Below are 20,066 nucleotides of genomic sequence, written 5' to 3' on the forward strand. Positions count from 1 at the left end.
CCTGTTATTTTCAACCCAGATCATTCAACCTCACATATTGGTAATTGTAGTTGTTAAATATAGAATAAGTGATCTGTGGGACAACTACTTTTATGATATAAAATACATATATTTGATGTTCACAAATAATTTTGTTTTGTCTTGACTTCCAAACATTTTGGACGAAGGTGTGCCTGATGGAAGGTGTTATTTTGTATCCTATGTTTAACTGTATAACAATCTATGATCAAATTTCAGAACTTCCTATCCAGTCTTCCAATGTTGATGTTGAAAGTATTCCAGATTCTTGTCCTGTGGAAGATGGGAAATCTGTAAGCTTAGAGACATCTCAGGAGTAAGTAAGACCTTATATTTGCGTTAAACTAGTGTGTTTGTTGGTGTCTGAATTTTAATGTACCTTTAATAAGAAATCTCTAACTTGAAATTTTAATATACTCACCATTGCCAGACACCATATTTCCATGCTGAAAACGTTTTTCTAGAGTCCTCTGCTCATATTAATTTTTAAACATAAGATCAATAAAGTTATACTGTTACAATATATTTAAAATTACATTGACTCTACTGAAAATTACTTTTGACTCTACTGAAGACAGAGTTTGCCTCAATAATATTTCCATCATTACCCGTTTAAAATCTAAACAACTTAGAATAAGGTTGTAGGTAAACAAGCCTTAATTTTTAGGTTATTTTCAATTTATTTGAGGGTCTTGTCATAATTGCCCTACCTAAACACCTGTTATGTTTAAACTGTATTTGTATGAATGATTTAAAATTATTTTTACATGGAATTATTATGTGGACCTGTACAATATTAAGATCTTATATTTATTATGATTTTAAATTTTGTGTTTGTAAATTCTAATCAAATGCTGGTTGCATTGACACAATTATACACCTAAAACCTAGTTATTAGAAGATTTCATCCTAAATATGCAATATATATTTGCCAAGAATTTTTTTTTCGAGAGAGTTCATATTCATTTTATTCATTTTATTGTTATTTTTTAAAGGATTTGAAAAATAATTTTTGATTACTAACATAATCACTTACTTACTGTAGTGTTGATGCCAGGATAGGAATGTCTGTTCAATCAGTAGAAGAAAAAGATGATGAAAAGGTATTTGAAAGTTTTTTAGTGTAATATAGTTTTATTAAAAAAAAAAACACAATAAAAATCTGGAATAAATACTTAATTTTGTCCTTACTACGATGACTAGCAGTGGCGTAGCTTGCCTTCTGTTTATACCGAGGCAGGGGGTCAAGGGGGGGGGGCATAAGCTACAGAGGTTTTTACAATTTGAACAAGAAAAAATCGTCAAAAATAGTTGCTGTTCAATGTTATTTCATCATAATAATGTTAATTATATGCCTTACTATCGATACTCCAAGCTATAAAAATAACAAAATACGTGAAGGTATTACATTAGACAACCAATGAAAAGTCAGTTTCCTGACTTGCTAGCAGTTACAGAAAGCAGGAACATATATATATATATTGACATACTGAGTCTGTTCCCAGCAGAAAGCCAGCTCAAATGCCTAATGGCTCCCAATATATTTCCAAGCCGTAGTACACTCTAATATAGTTGGCTGTACCTCACACATCATATCACAATAAATCATGACCTTGCTTGGTGGATAGAAGATTCCTGTACAAAATGTTCAATACAGAAAAAAACCAAATGCAAATATTAAGGTTTGTAATAAGTTTTGTGATGATCATTTATTTTGTCGTAGGTCACGAATCAACGAATTATAGATAATCACCACAAAATGACAGCTGGATTGAACAAACAAATTTCAGGATAAACTATAGGTAGCAATACACAGTTAGAAGTTTAGTTTCGCATTATGGCCCCTGTGAATTTTTTAAATATGAAAGTTTTTGTACAATAAAATTGATTTTTAGATAATTGAAGAATAATATATCCTTCTTAGTGGGTTTATATGAACATTAAGATTGTTTTTAACATGTTTTATAGGCCATTTATATGATTGACAGTCCGTATTTTCCTATCCGTACCGTTCATAGGTCCATACATTATTGTAGTGTTTATCAACAAAGATTTTGCGCTCGATCTTTTCAATTCAATTTTATGGAAAAACGAGCAGATAAGCATATGATTTTTTTGGGACCACTTGATAGATATAAACCTATGGATTCAGGAAAGGTATTACTGTAATTGATTGAAATTTTCCTTTAGACCAAATTTTTGAGACTTTTGTGACATGTTCACCCCCCTTTTTTGCTATATTTTGTATCTAAGAAATGCAGATTGTTGCCATGGTTACACCCAAGAGGGATTATATTTCACACTTATGACCATTAGAAATCAAATCTATGGAAGATTCTCTTTCTATAAGTATATACATGCATAACACACATACAGTGATCTGGAAGGTTTTTTTCGCTATGGGCCCAGGGCCCCTCAAAAATAAATTCAATGGGCCATTTTTAAAAATAATGGGCCATGTTGTCAAATGAGTGGGCCATTTTAATTGACTTCTGTAAAAAAAAATTATCAGTATATTTTGGCAAAGAGGTGTTGATACTTACCTTTATGATTTTAAATTTAATCATGGATATTGTTCCTGTGATTTTATAATTTCAATTTCAATGAATATACAATAACTTCTTCCAACCCAAACAATATTTAAGTCAACCTTTATTTACAATGTTTAAACTGGTACTGTTGCCTTGTTCATGTTCATGATTTTTTTTTTGTACATTAAATTAGGGTCTTCGTCGATACCATACTTATTCTAGACGTTCCGTATCAGAGGACATTTCAGGCATTTCCTCTGCACTTCTTGTATTATTATAACTTCATCACAGACGTGACAAATATATCATGAATGATGGTTAATTACGTTTTTCGGGTTATCAGTTAGACCGCAAGGTTCTATTATTACAATAGGAAAACACTGAGACGTTAAATCGCATGGTTCTATTATGATAGGGAAACCCCCGAGACGTCCCAAAAATATATAGGTGCTCCTATTATTGGAGGAACATTACACAGTTGTGTACACACACATGGCGGCACGGAAGACGATCAGAAATTCATTTGACGATATCATGGCTAAACATTTCGAAACGAAGTGAAAAATATCGTGCGCCACGTGGGCGCTTACATTTGTCACTGTATGCGCCATTTCTTGTCAATATGCGCTATAGGCGCAGGGCGCACGTCCTTCCCGATCACTGCACATATAAAGCCTTCTTTGTTAGACAGGGGGGGGAAGAGGGTGTTTAAAAATTATGAGTGTCAATTTTAAGTTTTTTTCCTAACTGTGTATTGCTACCTTATGGCATTTGACAAAGCAAAGAATTGCTTTTTTTTAGACAAATCATACCACAAATCTATTGATAACTAGGTTATAGATACAATTCTGAGGGAGAAACAACCTTTAGAATGACAATATATGTTAGTTTTGTTGTTTATTGTCCTTAGCAACCAATATAGACATTTTGACACAAAGACTTGGTTCCGTCATAAATTGAAACTTTATTGGCTACCCCTTGGAAAAGAAGATTGCGCGTTATGTAGAAACCTTAGAAGGGAACGCTTTATATTTTTTCATGTGACTAAATCAAATTTATTATTTTAGCAAGTAAAAAGTCACAATTTAGCATGAATTAAGCCTAAATATTTTCCCGCTATTATAAATGAATTCAGTATTCACTAAATTTTAACCAAGGCTTTGGTATGGTAATACACAACAAAATTGACATTCTAGAGCTTTAAAATAGCTTTAACTTGTAAAATTTGTCTACTGTTAAGGTTAATTTAAGTTTTTAAACAAGAAAAGACAGTCTTATAAACAAATATATCATGAATGATGGTTAATTACGTTTTTCGGGTTATCAGTTAGACCGCAAGGTTCTATTATTACAATAGGAAAACACTGAGACGTTAAATCGCATGGTTCTATTATGATAGGGAAACCCCCGAGACGTCCCAAAAATATATAGGTGCTCCTATTATTGGAGGAACATTACACAGTTGTGTACACACACATGGCGGCACGGAAGACGATCAGAAATTCATTTGACGATATCATGGCTAAACATTTCGAAACGAAGTGAAAAATATCGTGCGCCACGTGGGCGCTTACATTTGTCACTGTATGCGCCATTTCTTGTCAATATGCGCTATAGGCGCAGGGCGCACGTCCTTCCCGATCACTGCACATATAAAGCCTTCTTTGTTAGACAGGGGGGGGAAGAGGGTGTTTAAAAATTATGAGTGTCAATTTTAAGTTTTTTTCCTAACTGTGTATTGCTACCTTATGGCATTTGACAAAGCAAAGAATTGCTTTTTTTTAGACAAATCATACCACAAATCTATTGATAACTAGGTTATAGATACAATTCTGAGGGAGAAACAACCTTTAGAATGACAATATATGTTAGTTTTGTTGTTTATTGTCCTTAGCAACCAATATAGACATTTTGACACAAAGACTTGGTTCCGTCATAAATTGAAACTTTATTGGCTACCCCTTGGAAAAGAAGATTGCGCGTTATGTAGAAACCTTAGAAGGGAACGCTTTATATTTTTTCATGTGACTAAATCAAATTTATTATTTTAGCAAGTAAAAAGTCACAATTTAGCATGAATTAAGCCTAAATATTTTCCCGCTATTATAAATGAATTCAGTATTCACTAAATTTTAACCAAGGCTTTGGTATGGTAATACACAACAAAATTGACATTCTAGAGCTTTAAAATAGCTTTAACTTGTAAAATTTGTCTACTGTTAAGGTTAATTTAAGTTTTTAAACAAGAAAAGACAGTCTTATAAACAAATATATCATGAATGATGGTTAATTACGTTTTTCGGGTTATCAGTTAGACCGCAAGGTTCTATTATTACAATAGGAAAACACTGAGACGTTAAATCGCATGGTTCTATTATGATAGGGAAACCCCCGAGACGTCCCAAAAATATATAGGTGCTCCTATTATTGGAGGAACATTACACAGTTGTGTACACACACATGGCGGCACGGAAGACGATCAGAAATTCATTTGACGATATCATGGCTAAACATTTCGAAACGAAGTGAAAAATATCGTGCGCCACGTGGGCGCTTACATTTGTCACTGTATGCGCCATTTCTTGTCAATATGCGCTATAGGCGCAGGGCGCACGTCCTTCCCGATCACTGCACATATAAAGCCTTCTTTGTTAGACAGGGGGGGGAAGAGGGTGTTTAAAAATTATGAGTGTCAATTTTAAGTTTTTTTCCTAACTGTGTATTGCTACCTTATGGCATTTGACAAAGCAAAGAATTGCTTTTTTTTAGACAAATCATACCACAAATCTATTGATAACTAGGTTATAGATACAATTCTGAGGGAGAAACAACCTTTAGAATGACAATATATGTTAGTTTTGTTGTTTATTGTCCTTAGCAACCAATATAGACATTTTGACACAAAGACTTGGTTCCGTCATAAATTGAAACTTTATTGGCTACCCCTTGGAAAAGAAGATTGCGCGTTATGTAGAAACCTTAGAAGGGAACGCTTTATATTTTTTCATGTGACTAAATCAAATTTATTATTTTAGCAAGTAAAAAGTCACAATTTAGCATGAATTAAGCCTAAATATTTTCCCGCTATTATAAATGAATTCAGTATTCACTAAATTTTAACCAAGGCTTTGGTATGGTAATACACAACAAAATTGACATTCTAGAGCTTTAAAATAGCTTTAACTTGTAAAATTTGTCTACTGTTAAGGTTAATTTAAGTTTTTAAACAAGAAAAGACAGTCTTAGAAGGTATAGTTTTAGAAATTTGACTAAAAAAGGAGAAAATGCACTTTGACATGGCATGTTTCATAAAATCACTTTTTTGTTGCATTTCAGTGTCAACTGCTAACCTTCATAAAATATTTATTTCTGAACCGATTTTCAAAACTAGCATGCCAATTTGCATGTTTTGCTAGTAGAAAACAGAAATCCATTTAAAGTGGAATTGGGAAAAAAAATGTTAATCCTTAAGGTAGCAATACACAGTTAGAAGTTTAGTTTCGCATTATGGCCCCTGTGAATTTTTTAAATATGAAAGTTTTTGTACAATAAAATTGATTTTTAGATAATTGAAGAATAATATAGCCTTCTTAGTGGGTTTATATGAACATTAAGATTGTTTTTAACATGTTTTATAGGCCATTTATATGATTGACAGTCCGTATTTTCCTATCCGTACCGTTCATAGGTCCATACATTATTGTATTGTTTATCAACAAAGATTTTGCGCTCGATCTTTTCAATTCAATTTTATGGAAAAACGAGCAGATAAGCATATGATTTTTTTGGGACCACTTGATTCAGGAAAGGTATTACTGTAATTGATTGAAATTTTCCTTTAGACCAAATTTTTGAGACTTTTGTGACATGTTCACCCCCCTTTTTTGCTATATTTTGTATCTAAGAAATGCAGATTGTTGCCATGGTTACACCCAAGAGGGATTATATTTCACCCTTATGACCATTAGAAATCAAATCTATGGAAGATTCTCTTTCTATAAGTATATACATGCATAACACACATATAAAGCCTTCTTTGTTAGACAGGGGGGGGAAAGAGGGTGTTTAAAAATTATGAGTGTCAATTTTAAGTTTTTTTCCTAACTGTGTATTGCTACCATAGAAGAAAAACATATGCTACATGTAAAGTGTAGAACGGCACTTGTTTTAGTGGTGTATTCCTTCGAAGGTCTTGAAATTACATATTGAATGATTTTTACTTTTTTTTCATTCACAATGAACATGACAACTGGCGAATAACATTTACTTTATTCTGAAGTCTTCATTATAAATGAAGAGTATTTGGTTGATTTTTTTTATATATATATACTGACATTATGTATTAACTAACAGACATATTTCTCTGGAATTAGTGATTCCTTTAAATATTTTAAATTCCCTGCTTGTGAAAACGTACTATGAATTTAAAATAGCAAGAATAAAACTTGAGAACCACAACATATAAATTGTTTTCTGTGCACTATAATATATAAATGCATATTTTGTTTTGATTAGTACCAAAGTCAATGAACATAGTTGTAGGGGAACATGTCAACGGTTATAAATGAGGGTTTGAATGCTTAGAATGGGATTATCAAATATTTATTTTTTAATCATTGTCGCCTATAATTTGATTTTCCTTTATTTTATAATTTAGCACCATTTTATATCCATATTCTTGTAAATTTAAATTAATTTCAGGGCCGATTTTTCTGTTTTCTTAAAACCTCAACCAGGCTCTCATATACTAGAAATTATTCTGACACAAAATTAACTAATTGACCTGATTCAATGGTAAAGTGATTTGATGGGGTGACTCGTGAGTTGCATCCTCATCTATTTGACTCACTGTTTTCGCTTGCAATGGGGTAGGACAAAATAAATCTGTTGTCGATTTCCTTTTACTCTGACAAACTTGAATTACAGAAAACTACCGTAAAGGGTATTTCCAAGTAGAGAAGGGAAAATTAATTCAAATGTTCCCATAAGTCTTGAATAATTCATAAAGGGTATGAATCAATAACCGGGCCAACAAGACATAACAAGTTGCTAGATTATTGTTTAGTAGCCAGTTTGCTGCAATAATCATTTAAAAGAAAATACAGTGAAGGAATTTTTTTATTTTTTTTTAACGAGGCAACTGCCTCGGTTGCCTCAATGTAAGCTACGCTCCTGACTAGATCAGGGCTTTCCATTGAAATGGAAGTAGAAGGCTGAATTAAAATTATAGGCGGCTATAACATGCGTTCGGCGAAGCCGGACGCCCACCAAGCTGTAAGCTTGGTGCCTTACGGCAGGGGGTCTGGCATAAATAGAGCAAAATCCTGCATTCTCGCAATCTCCTGGCACCTAATTTAATCTTTCAAATGACCATTTTTTATGTAGGAAATTAAAGAAAGAAAAAAAAAAAAAACTCAAAGAAATTTAATTTTTTTTTTTATGTCAGTTTTTTATTTTCATTAATACCTTATGCTTAAAATTCATTTACTTTTAAAGGAGTTTTATTTCAATAATCATCCGGTTTGTTACAAATCTTGATCGATTTATTTTGCATAACTAAGTGCATTTGTAAACAAATGACCCCCCTTTTCTCTCTAAAGACTGTTACGCGTATTTAAATCATACAATTATTTCTCAAGCATTGACAGAAAATTGATATATCCTCTGATTTTCTCTTTTTTTTTGTAAACTGTTCAATAAGTAGGATACATAAATCATTTGGAAATGTTATTTATTTGAGGTCGAGTCGACAATATTCTACTTTCGTTTTTGACCTTGATTCTCTGAACACCACGTGGGCTTTGAAAAAATGAACTTCAAAAGATACTGTTTTCCAGATTCTGAACAATATGATCTACTACACTTTCTTTAATTTGACTAATATTATTCCATAACATAAGATTGTTATCCTATCTGATTGTCTTCACGTTTTAAAAGCCAAAAAAAGCTAACGAGTTAATGACCATCGGAGCGTCTCTATTGTTATCCTTCAATGACCACCGGAACGTCTCTCTTGTTATCTTTGAAAAGAAACGATGCATTCTGACTTTAAATAGACAACCAATCAGTGACCTGAATTCATGTGAACTATATTTAGCCCAAGGTAAACATTGACTTTTCATCCTTGTTTATCGTGACCACGACTTTGCGACAATATACGTCTCTCCGCTGCCTGTAAACATTTGAAAAAGATATTTTTTTCTTTTTGAATTTATATTTTTGGCAGTGAAGTAGCCGGCACTTAAAAGCACCGTAAGCGGCGGATTTCCGCCGGCTACCGGCTTCAATGGAATGCCCTGCTAGATTGCAGATTTGAGCATCTGTCTGGCCATTGGTCTATAAAACATTAATCAGCATTTAATGATGTTTGCTTGTCATGTTTTGGAATATTTGTCAGATTTTCGAAATCCTCTGGTTTTATCCATTTAAATGCCTTAAAAATTTTGGCCCATGAACCCCTATTTTTCTTTTTATAAATCTTTTACATGTATAATTATAAGCCATATGTAAAAGTTTTATAAAATTTTATTTATTTTTTAATAGTTTTTGAGAACTTTAAGTGGTCAATGATAAAGTTATGAAAAATCAAGAGAGAACATTTTCCAGCCAAAATTCCAATGGCTAATATTTCGAAACTAGCACATTGACCCCTATATATTTTTTTCTTTTTTTTCATTCCTCAATTAATCCCCTATCAATATATACTAGTTTTATGGAAAGTTATTTATTTTGAAACTGAGCAGCGAACTTCCACAAAGTGTTGATTAAGGAAGTTCTCAAATTTAGCCCTGCTGATACTTGCTCTCAATCTTATATTAGGTGATAAAGTACTTATTTACAGATCTATATTACAAGAAATTGACTAGAAGATTTTCAGGTGATTGAATTTTAATTTGGAAACCTTGCTTTTCCAACAGATTAATTCATTTCCCTTGTATGTGGAAAATAAATGAAAAATGTACTATATTATATTAAAGATAGTTGATATAGAGATGTAGTATGATTGCCTATGAGACAACTATCCACCAAAGTTCAAATGAAGTGGATGTATATAAGCAATTATAAGCAACTGTATGGCGTTCAACAATGAAAAAACTGCATACTGTATAGTTGGCTATGAAAGGCCTGACATAAAGAAAAAAACATTTGATAAATTGATAAATTTAGCAGCTTATTGATAATGAAACAATTTCCCAAAAAAATGAATATGACAAACATTAACCAATTGCAACAACCACTGAACTACAGGCTCCTGATTAAAACATTTTTGTGTACTAATTAACATTTTTTAAAATGTTCTATATATTATTGATTAACAGTATAGAAAAAAGTTAGAAAATTATTTTGTCATTTTATGCCATTATGCATCTTATGTAAATAATTCTCTTTTCAGTATCCACTCTCCTCAAATGAAGTAGTTGATATACACACAACACATGACGAAGAACCAAGTATTAATTCTGATGAACATATTAATAAAAAAAATACCAAGAAAGAAACACAAAAGGAATTGAAACAAGGTTTTAATCTTTCTGTATCTAAACCAGAAAAGACAGGAAAAAGTATAACTCCGAAAACATCCAACTCAAAAGAAGAGTATTGTAATCTGCTTTCACAAGAGTATGACACCATTAACCAAGTTATAAATAATGAAGAATTACATATAGATGATACTGATGATTTCCAAGTTCTAGAATCTTTTCATGAAGCACAGAAAAGATCCACAAAAAATAAAACAAAAAATTCTGTTCTTCAAAAAGAAGAAAGTCGGAAAATACTTACAAATAATGATAAAGAGAAAATGCTTAAACTTGAACAGTGTGAAAAGAAGTTGTCCAATATAGAAACAAATATTTCTATAGGACAGGATAAACAAAGTAAAATCAATGGAAAATGTAGAGCTGCTGAAAATCAAACGAAATTAGAAATGACTGATAATAACTATGATACAAAAAAAGGAAAACACAAAAGTACAAAAAATGCTGTTACTAAAGAAAATGGATATAATCTTGTATCACCAAAGCCTGTTATTATAAACATTGATATTGATGATGCAGAGCGTAATTTTGACTTTAATGATGACATTCAAGTCCAAGAATCTTTTCCAGAACCAAATAAGAAATCTACAAAAAATAAGGGAAAATGCCAGAAAAAACAAAAAAATAGTATTGAGTATAAGTTGTTGAAAGATAAGCATGAACAAAGAGATGAATCAGATTGTGACTTTTATTCAAATTCTGGAAAAGAGAACATTGATGTTAATGTTATAGAAATTGTAACTTCTAAAACCAAAGGCACTAAAAAAGGTGGAAAAGAACCAAAAATATCTTCTAAACTAAATAAAAAGACAAGAAAGGTTGAATCAAAAGATGGACTTAGTGAAGCTTTTGAGCATGCAACAAACTCTTTTGTAAGTGTTGATTTAGAAGATTGTCTGGAAAAGAAAAATAATAAGCATTATGAAGAGAGAATTGAGAGCAAAATTGGAGAAAAAGCTTCAAGCAATAAAAAAAGAATCAAAGGTTTGATTGGAAAAGAGCCAGAATTAAATAAAGATCTTGAAACAAGTTCATCAAAATTGAGACATGATAAATCTAGTGATGACCTAACATGTGTTACATTTAAAGATAATTCATTTCCTGAGAATTCTGTAACTGCAGAACAGCTTCATTCTTCATGGAATGAGGAACTTTCTTTTAATGCCCCAGACATTAAAAAGCAGGCAAAAAATAAGAAAGAAGAAACATTTAACCTTCCAGAAATGCAAGAATTTGATGATGATGATGATATGGAACATATTGAAATACATGACAGTAGTACAGCAGTGAAAAATAATATCTCTAAAAAATTTGAAGAATATGATGAATATGAACTTGTGATTGAAGATGACAACAAGTTTCCAAAACAAGTTGAATTTGTAATGCCTGAAAAATACAAAGTAGTATGTAATAGCAATAAAAAATGTAAACAAATAGAGAAAGTAGAAAGTCCAGACTTTGAGTTCAGTGATCAAGATGATGAAGTTCCACATATAGTAAATAAAATAGAACAAGATAAACCAAAGTTAACTAGTGTAAATAAGACCGGGAAAGAACCCAAGGGAAGCAAAATTAGGAAAAAAAGTGGTAAAGATAGTCATGATAGTTCTGATATTGGTACGAAGGATACAATGAAAAAGGAAAAATATAAACAGAAAAAGAAAGGCATTCAGAAGGAAAAATTGAATAGAAAGAAAAATATTGATCCCAAAATTATGGTTGAAGATGAAGAGTCTGATAATGACGTGAAAGCTAATTCATCATACAAATTCACTTGTAAGAAACTTCCTAAGTTTACAGCTTTTGAAGATAGTGGAATAAATGTGGATGATGAAACTCTAGAGGTAACCATTCCTGACAGTTTAACAGAAGGTCTACCATCAAATAATGAAGTTGAAACCAAATGTGTTAAAGATAAAGTAAAGAAAAGGTCAAAGGGAAAACCAATCAACAATGAGGAATTTGATTTCAACATCTGTAAAGGTGAGGAATTAAATGTAGAGAACAGTGATGATGATGAGAAACATAAAACCGAAAAAAGACCAACTGTATCAAAGCTTTACGTTGCTGAAGAATTACATGAAGATGTTGAAAAGGATGATAGCCCTGTTCCTAGTCACCTTTTGATAGAAACTACTATGGAGGAAACAAAAGTTCAAGAAACAGTAAACAATAAAAACGTGCCAATATCTGATAAAGCAAGAAGTGACAGAATGAGTAAAATAGGAAAATATTCACTTAGAAAAAGAAACAAGGAGAAATTAAAGGAAGCATACAAAATCTCAGATTCTGAAGAGGAAATATCAAGTACACAAAGTTCAAATAGCAATAGAGTAAATGAACAATTACAGTTAACTCCTGATAATATAACAAATTATACTCCAACTCCTGATGAAATAACAAATTATACTCCATCTCCTGATGATATAACAAGTTATACTCCAAACAATAAAGACAAACACACAACCTTTGAAATTCTTGAAAATAAAGATAAGACTGTCAGTTTGTTTGATCAACCTAAGCAGTATGGGCCAAACAAAAGAAAAAGTGATTGTGCAATAACACAAAAAAGAAAGTTTTTTCATTCAAATTCATTGTCACAGACAAAGAACAGTCGACACTACACTACAACTACAGTCCAGAAAATAGATTCTTCCTCTTGTTTTGGATTTGAAAGTCCCAGAGATGACCATAGAACTGATAAGTCCCAGAATTCCAAAAGAAGTTTGTTGTTGTTGATGTCTTACTCCCAGTCAGATACTTTGTTACCATGTGAAAAAGGAGATGCTGGTTCTGATCCTTATGACTTTGAAGCTGAATGCAACAGACAGAAAGGCTTGAAATCAAGCAAAGTTCTACAGAAAAAAGGGACTGTAAAATCAAAACAACAAATGTCAATAAAAAAAGTTAAGGATGATAATAGTAAAAAGCTGAAAGAGAGAAGTAGAAATTTGCTTGAGCATGTAGAACAAACACCATTGACATTATTTAATGATGATAGTATGATAGAAAAAACAACTAAAAAAAATATACATGACAAATCTAATCATGTCTATAATGGGGAAGGGCTGTCGCCTGATTTTCCTTTGTTTAATGATGAGATAGATACATACCAAATGAAAGCAACAAAAGCACCGAAAAAGAGATCAAAAGGTCATAATAATAAACAAAAATTATACAAAGAAAAGAAAGATTCAAAGAAATGTAAACTCAACAACTCAGTTTCATTCAAAGATGAATGTGATGATGATAAGAAGCAACGAAAGATGCAAAAAGAATTTGACTGTTATCCAGGAGATATTGAAGAGACTATTGATTCTGATCAGTTAGACCCTACAAATTTGCAGTCTGTAGTTTTTGATGAAGTCAGTCTCAGAAAAATATCCAAACGTCTGTCAAACATGACATCAGATGACAAGAGTAAAGCAACCAAGGAATTAGATAATGAGGATTCCTCTGATTCACAAGAAATTTTAAATCAACAATCAAAACTGAAGTCAAATTGTACAAGTATGCCAATAGATATAAACATAGGTGTAGAACCAGCTGGCTCATTAGATTCACAATCACCTGTGCATATCCAATTGAAAGACTCCCGCAGAAAGAAAAAAAAGGAGGTAAGTCCAAGTAAAATGTGAATGAGTCTCTTCTGAAAAAATACCCAACTTTATGACCATATTATTATTTGAAAAGAAACCCTTTCTAAACAAATGATTTAAGTGCTCTAATGAATTTCACTAAATTTTCAGTAGTATGTTTTGTTCAAGTGATTATAAATTTAAGATAGGAATAATAGTTTTGGAACTGAGACACTTAGAATGTTGCTACACTATTTTTTTTATTAACCCCCCCCCCCCCCCCCCCTCCTGATGAAAAAACAAAGAAAATGTTTAGTTCAGTCTGTTCTTAAATTACATTGATTCAATTACTTGATGTAGAAGTAATATACATTTATGTTGACCAAACATATGAATACATATATTTCAGTATTGGTTTTAACAAAACATTTATCACCACATGATGCTGAAGGTTGCAAATACAAATTTAAAACAAATTTCAGATTAAAAGTTGTAACAAAAAGTACATAGTAATGCAATTTGATTTAAATAAAAAGTTTTACCCATGTTCGTCTAAACGTCCCAAAGTTGGTGTCTGTTCTTTAACTTCAGTTTTCCACAACTAAATGTTATGAAACTTATACATATAAGGGCGTTTTTCAATAAAAACGTACTTTCTTGTCCCAGCCCCTTTAAAAAACATGTGTTTGATCTTTGCAAGTAATTTTTTGTGCAGTCAGTACATTAAATAAGTTATTACATTTTTAAGCAAAGAAACAGTTTAGTTTTTAGAGGGATTGATAAGATATTGATTCCTGAATGGTCCAAAACAACCAAAATGGCATGTCCCTAGACCGCCTGTTCAACATTCATACTCTCAAATATCGTAAAAAAATGTAGAAATAAATATTAATTTTACTTAATGTAAGTTCTTTAATAATTCAAAAGTAGGTTTAGAGCTAACATATTTTAATAAACAGCTTTTAACATAGGATTTTTTATTTTAGAAGGTGTGTCCCTAACACAATGTCCACTACGAAACGAAGTCATTAAAACTTGCTTATAAACAGTTTTATAAAATCAATGTAATTTTTTGTTTGCAAGAGATATAAACATTAGGGTCTTACAAAAGAAGTGATGCTTTTATATCGGCAATTAAACTGTTGGTAAGAAAAATTGAGCACATCAAATGGACCATGGTGATGCCATATTTTTGTAAATGTCCACTACGAAACGGGTCAAATCTCCTTCAGTAACTGGTTGTAAAATTATGAAAAAAATATCAGTGTACAGTTTAGTAACGCTTTGATGAATACAGTCAGTCTTGTTACTATTGCAATATTTGGGTTGTGAGAAAAAAATAAAACATGTGAATACGTCCCCTACGAAACGGTCCCCTACGAAACAAGTTTGGGAGAAAAACATTTTGTAGTGGACACTACCACTACCATGCAGTCTTTTTTACTCTTTTTTTCAATTATATTCGTGCAAAGCAAATAACAAAGGTTAGTTTCATGTAAGTTTTATTATGTTTTTATTAACATAAAATAGGGTTGATGTCAACTACGAAACGCATCAAAATGTCCACTACGTAACATGAGTTGTACCTTCATATGTGAAGTACTGTCTAATCTTTATCGATAAAAAATGGTTCTATTCAGAAAAAAATGAGATTTTTCTAGTATATAAGGTAAACAAACTGGAATGTCTATAGGAAACATTTAAAATTGCAAAAATATGTGTGTTTAGAAGCAGTTTCGTAGGGGACAAAAGTCCCCTACGAAACAGTACACAAATTATGAAAATAATATCATTTTATAGAGTATTTAAGATTTCACTTTTTGTTTACAAACGGGTCTATAATAGAGGTATTCAAAATAACTCTTGAAAATAAATTTTAGACTAGTTGATTTTCCATTTTTTTTAGGTCTGAAAGGAACGCTTTTATTGAAAAACGCCCATAAATGCTTATTACCACAAAACACACATCTAGGTTGAATTTTGGTGGCATCACTTTAACCGTTCTAGAGTAATGCCCCTTTACAAAATTATTGAATTTTTATACGCTCGTCTGTATTATGGTATACCGTTGTCCGTCCGTCCGTCCGTCGTCCACACTTCGGACAATAACTCAAAAACACTTCTGCCAATTTCCATGAAACTTAAGCGAATTGTTTATATCTATTGACGTAAGCTCCATTTCGTTTTTTTTTAAATTTCAGATTTTAAGTTTTGGATTTATGGGGCTTTATTCATAAAAAAGGGGGGATTTTCAACACTTCGGACAATAACTAAAAAGGCTTTCACCAATGTCCATGAAACTTTAGTGAATTGTTTATATCTATTGATGTAAGCTCCCTTTCAATTTTTATAAATTTCAGATTTTAAGTTTTGGATTTATGGGGCTTTATTCATAAAAAAGGGGGGATTTTCAACACTTCGGACAATAACTCAAAAAGGCTTTCACCAATGTCCATGAAGTTTTGGTGAATTGTTTATATCTATTGATGTAAGCTCCCTTTCAATTTTTATAAATTTCAGATTTTAAGTTTTGGATTTATGGGGCTTTATTCATAAAAAAAGGGGGATTTTCAACACTTTGGACAATAACTCAAAAAGGCTTTCACCAATGTCCATGAAACTTTGGTGAATTGTTTATATCTATTGATGTAAGCTCCCTTTCAATTTTTATAAATTTCAGATTTTACATTTCCGTGTTATGAATTTTTATGCTTAAAAAAGGTGGGATTTTCCAATTTGGGACAATAACTAACACTTTCACAAAATTTTATGCAACTTTGATAAATTGTTTATATCTATTGACATAAGCTCCCTTTCCATTTTAATAAATTTTAGATTTTACGTTTTCTTAAGTAATGAATTTTTATACTTAAAAAAGGGGGATTTTATGACACTTTGGTGAATATATTAATGTAACATCCCTTTTGATTTGTATATATATTTCTAGTTGAAAGCATAAAAGATAAGTTAAAAGAGCAACAGGCGTATCATGCGCTAAAGCGCAGCCCTTTATTGTTTCTAATCTCTAACTTTAGGTTGCTTCAACCAAATATAAAGAAATTTATACACAATGCTTATTACCAAATACTGCAAATCAAGATCGAAATTGGGTGGACACTTTTACTGTTTTTGAGTTATGCCCCTTTTTAAATATAAAAATTGCTGAATTTTTCGATTCTGCTTTTTAACCTAAGTTTGCCTCAACAAATGTTATGAAACTAATGTGCAATGCTTATTACCACAAAAAAACAGATTAATAAGATTGAATTTTGGTGGTCACATTTACTGTTCTTGAGTAATGCCTTTTATGAACATAAAAATTGCTGAATTTTTTGTTTTGGTTCCCTTACTCTAGTTTGCCTCGACCAAATCTTATGAAAGTCCAACTTATACACAATACTTATTAGGCAGTTAAGCTGCCTTATGCGAGCACCCTGGATTTGTGTGCTACCCAATAAATGCTGAAATACGTGCCATTGTTATCATCTAGCTGGCTACTATATTATTTATAAATTATTGGACAGTTTTTTCATACTTTTCATTCTTGATTACAAAAAAATATGACCAGAAAAACCTTAAATGATCGTCGATTTTCCCAAAAGTTTTGAAGTTGCACATAGGAAGTAGAGCACATTAGGAATCCTTATGTAGTTAATTCACCCCTGAACTTTTGGCTAAGATGTCAAAGAACAAATGTATGAGATATTTAATCGCCTAAAATCTCTAAAGACAAGTAGTTAAGATTTCCCAAATTGTAAAAGTCGTAGGAATATTGTTTGTTGTCCATACGTAGTCAACTACGTCAGTAGTCTATTAATATAAGTTCAACTGATCACGCTGTTGGCGGCAATTTTGAATTAGAAGACGAAATTTTCGTATCTTTTCAATTTGGAGGCAGGGTTTCAAGTTAGCGGTGGTCCGAGATGTGCGACCTTCCACTTTTGCAGTCGGACTTTCTACTTGGTTACTACCTACGGCCGACATGCCCGACGGACCTTGAAAGAAAATAAAAAAATAACTTTGCAAACATTTTTACCAAAGTTTCCTATTAATAAACGATCTCAAACTTATTTTCATCATTACTATTCATGACAGCGATGTTCAATTTGTTCAACCGCTAGCTTTATACAGAAAATCGCCGACAAATAATGTGTAAATCCGAGTAAAATCGTATCTCACTATCTGTCAAAAACAACATTGAAAACAAAATGGCTGCCGCGAGAAGACAATTTACAATATCGGATACGATTCCGGAAGCGGATAAGGGTAATCCCGGGTTTTGGATACCAATTAAAAAAATCCAGACAGGTGACAAAATACATCTATGCATGGTAAATAAATATAAACACTAGAATTGAAAACCAAAAGATATATGTAAAAGAAAGAAAAAGCAGAAAATATTTTGTACACCAATTTTAATGTGAAAATACATGTACAACGTGACAGTTGGGAACAGTTTATCTAACAATATATGTGTTCCTGGTAACAGTATAAATTTTCTTTATCAGTGATAAATGTTGGTAATGCATGTTAGATGCTTTTCAAGTTAAACATATTACTGCAATTTCAAGGGTATTTTGTTCTTCTCAATTTTGATAGGTCAGTTAAAATAGCTGGAAGTTTCTTATATAAAAAAAAAGATGTGGTATGATTGCCAATGAGACTCTATCCACAAGAGACCAAAATGACACAGACATTAACAACAATAGGTCATTGTACACCCTTCAACAATGAGCAAAGCCCATAACACATAGTCAGCTATAAAAGGCCCTGATAAGACAATGTAAAACAATTCAAACGAGAAAACTAACGGCCCTATTTATATAAAAAATTTATAAAAAAAACAAATATGTAACACAAAAAGCAAACGACAACCACTGAATTACAGGCTCCTGACTTGGGACAGGCACAAATAGTGCAACTATATTATATGATACCTGAATGAAAGCAAATCATTTGATATATAGGTGGAGTCCATTGGGCCACTCTACCTCCTCCTGCTTGATAACTTTGAAATGGATGAGATCCCCAGCCCTCAACCAAATACATTCATGTATGAGACTAAATAACTAATCAAATGAAATATAGGGGAAGTCCTTAGGGTCACCCCACCCACTCATATTTTAGAACTTGGAAACAGTCGACAATATATATATAATCAAATGAAATATAGGGGAATCCCTGGGGGTCACCCCATCCCTCCTGTTTGAGAACTTGGTAACGGTCGAGATCCCCACCCATAAACCATATATATTCATGTATGGGACAATATAAAAAGTCAAATGAAAAATAGGGGTAGTCCCTAAGGTCACCCACACCCTCTTGTGTGTGTTTTGAGAACTTGTAAAAGATTAAGATACCAATGCATAAACCATATTCATTCCTGCTTGTCATTTCAAAAAAGATTAAATGACATACAAGGTCAATCTCATAGGCGACACATATGCATATCACTTTGCTAGACCCTAACACCTGTCATTTTATTCCAAAACATAGACATAATGGACTTAGGGTGAAGGTGGGAGTCATTTACATTTACTATGGACAGGTCAGTCAGACCTCACCATTGATCCCTGTAGTAGTAAACATTTGTCTGATTTGTGTCTCATAACTTTTGTACTGTACAACACAAACTCAGTTTTCTTTCCAGGGAAGCAAGTCCATTCATACTTTTACAAGCTCGTACTAAAGTCAACTTGAACTACTAACAGTCAACTAATACGAACAATTGCGATCAACTAAAAGAACTGCAATCATTGCAAATTTGTACAACTGCTGACTCATGAAAGACTCTTGACCAACGTGGTCATGTGTGTTGCTATTGAAAACCTTGATAAAATATAAATTATTTGCCTTAATGATTAATTCATTAAATGAACATAAATGTACAATTATATATAAATGTTTAATGTTTGTTCTTTTAAATCTTTAAAAAATGTTGAAGCAACATTGCCACAGTTTTCATAATTATGTTTGCCTTGGTTTTTGGTTAACTGCCTACAGTGCTTACAGCGCTTTGATTACCACAAAAATAAGACCAAGTACAAATTGTGGTAGCAACACTTTTAATGTCCCTTATAACTTTATATGATATGCGAGTGAGGGCATTATTTGTGTCCCATTGACACATTTCCATTTGTTTTTTTCTATTTCAGAGTAGAAAAAAGAAAGTAGAAGTTTGTTCTGATGAAGAAATTGACAAGTTAGTGTTTTTATATGACCGCAAAAACAATTTGCAGTTGTATATTGGTATCATGTTAGCATCATCTGAAGACATTTGGTTTCCTGACAATAACTTTAATATTTAAGTTAATAGAAATCTTTCAAATTTAAACATGCGGTTTCAAACTATAAAGGAAGGTTTGGATTGATTTTGGGGGTTATGGTCCCAACAGTTTAGG

The 20,066-nt window shown here is 32.0% G+C and overlaps 1 protein-coding gene across 1 annotated transcript in view; it reads left to right on the top strand.

Annotated features, from left to right (window-relative positions):
* The window catches only part of LOC139501968 (repetitive organellar protein-like), a 103,487-nt gene that overhangs the window by 57,732 nt on the left and 25,689 nt on the right, over positions 1-20,066 (top strand). The window contains exons 18-21 of the mRNA XM_071291281.1: positions 238-334; positions 1,064-1,121; positions 9,943-13,704; positions 19,821-19,867. Coding sequence (XP_071147382.1) covers positions 238-334; positions 1,064-1,121; positions 9,943-13,704; positions 19,821-19,867 — 3,964 coding nt within the window. The remainder of the gene's footprint in view (positions 1-237; positions 335-1,063; positions 1,122-9,942; positions 13,705-19,820; positions 19,868-20,066) is intronic.

The sequence above is a fragment of the Mytilus edulis genome, chromosome 1 (genome assembly GCF_963676685.1).
Source record: "Mytilus edulis chromosome 1, xbMytEdul2.2, whole genome shotgun sequence".
Lineage (NCBI taxonomy): Eukaryota > Metazoa > Mollusca > Bivalvia > Mytilida > Mytilidae > Mytilus > Mytilus edulis.